At 43.5% G+C, this 644-nt stretch overlaps 1 protein-coding gene across 1 annotated transcript in view; it reads right to left on the reverse strand.

The window, feature by feature from the left end:
- The window catches only part of LOC103585858 (protein FAN-like), a 190,747-nt gene that overhangs the window by 27,616 nt on the left and 162,487 nt on the right, over positions 1-644 (reverse strand). The window contains exon 12 of the mRNA XM_008566950.1: positions 543-614. Within this exon, the coding sequence (XP_008565172.1) occupies positions 543-614 (72 nt within the window). The remainder of the gene's footprint in view (positions 1-542; positions 615-644) is intronic.

The raw sequence follows: 644 nt of genomic DNA on the forward strand, positions 1-644 counted from the left end.
AAGTACGGACACCTGCTCATTCAAGGGAATTGTGGGAAGAACCGCCCAAGTGATTTAAATGGTTATTTCATCAACTTCTCTCTCACCAAGCCCTAAAGCTTGAATTAAGGTAAGTTAACTGAGAATATACTACAGTTCCACTGAAGAGTTAATTTTGTAATACCTGCTGAATTCTACTTTGAGACCTAGCTGCTGTGTAACGGGGGTGGCAAGTAACACCGGACTGGTTCTGCACATGTTATTCTAGTCTAGGGCCAGGATTGCTGAGAATACAGGAGTGAGAAACTCAAGGGCACTAGCACTCTTGCTCTTGGAGCCAAGAATATTTTTGCAGCAGAACCTCTTACAAACAGAAAGGAGTTATTCTTTTATCAATTTCTGGCTTATCCAAAAGAAAGAGCAGCAAGAATCACAGCCCATTTGCTTACAGTATAGCATACTTGCACGTTTCAGACATGCCCTGTTATTTACAAGTCAATGAACCACTGGCAGCACTGGCTGCAAAATTGTTCACCTGGAACTGCTGTCCCACAGGGACTCACCAAAGGCATGAGGCCGTGCCTCCTTTTGTAAATACGGCGGACATCCTGGAGTGTGATCTGGACCACAGGTTTCTGTATAAGTAGAAAGACAATCTCAAACAA

Source organism: Galeopterus variegatus, unplaced genomic scaffold (assembly GCF_000696425.1).
Source record: "Galeopterus variegatus unplaced genomic scaffold, G_variegatus-3.0.2 Scaffold280, whole genome shotgun sequence".
NCBI classification, from domain to species: Eukaryota; Metazoa; Chordata; class Mammalia; order Dermoptera; family Cynocephalidae; genus Galeopterus; species Galeopterus variegatus.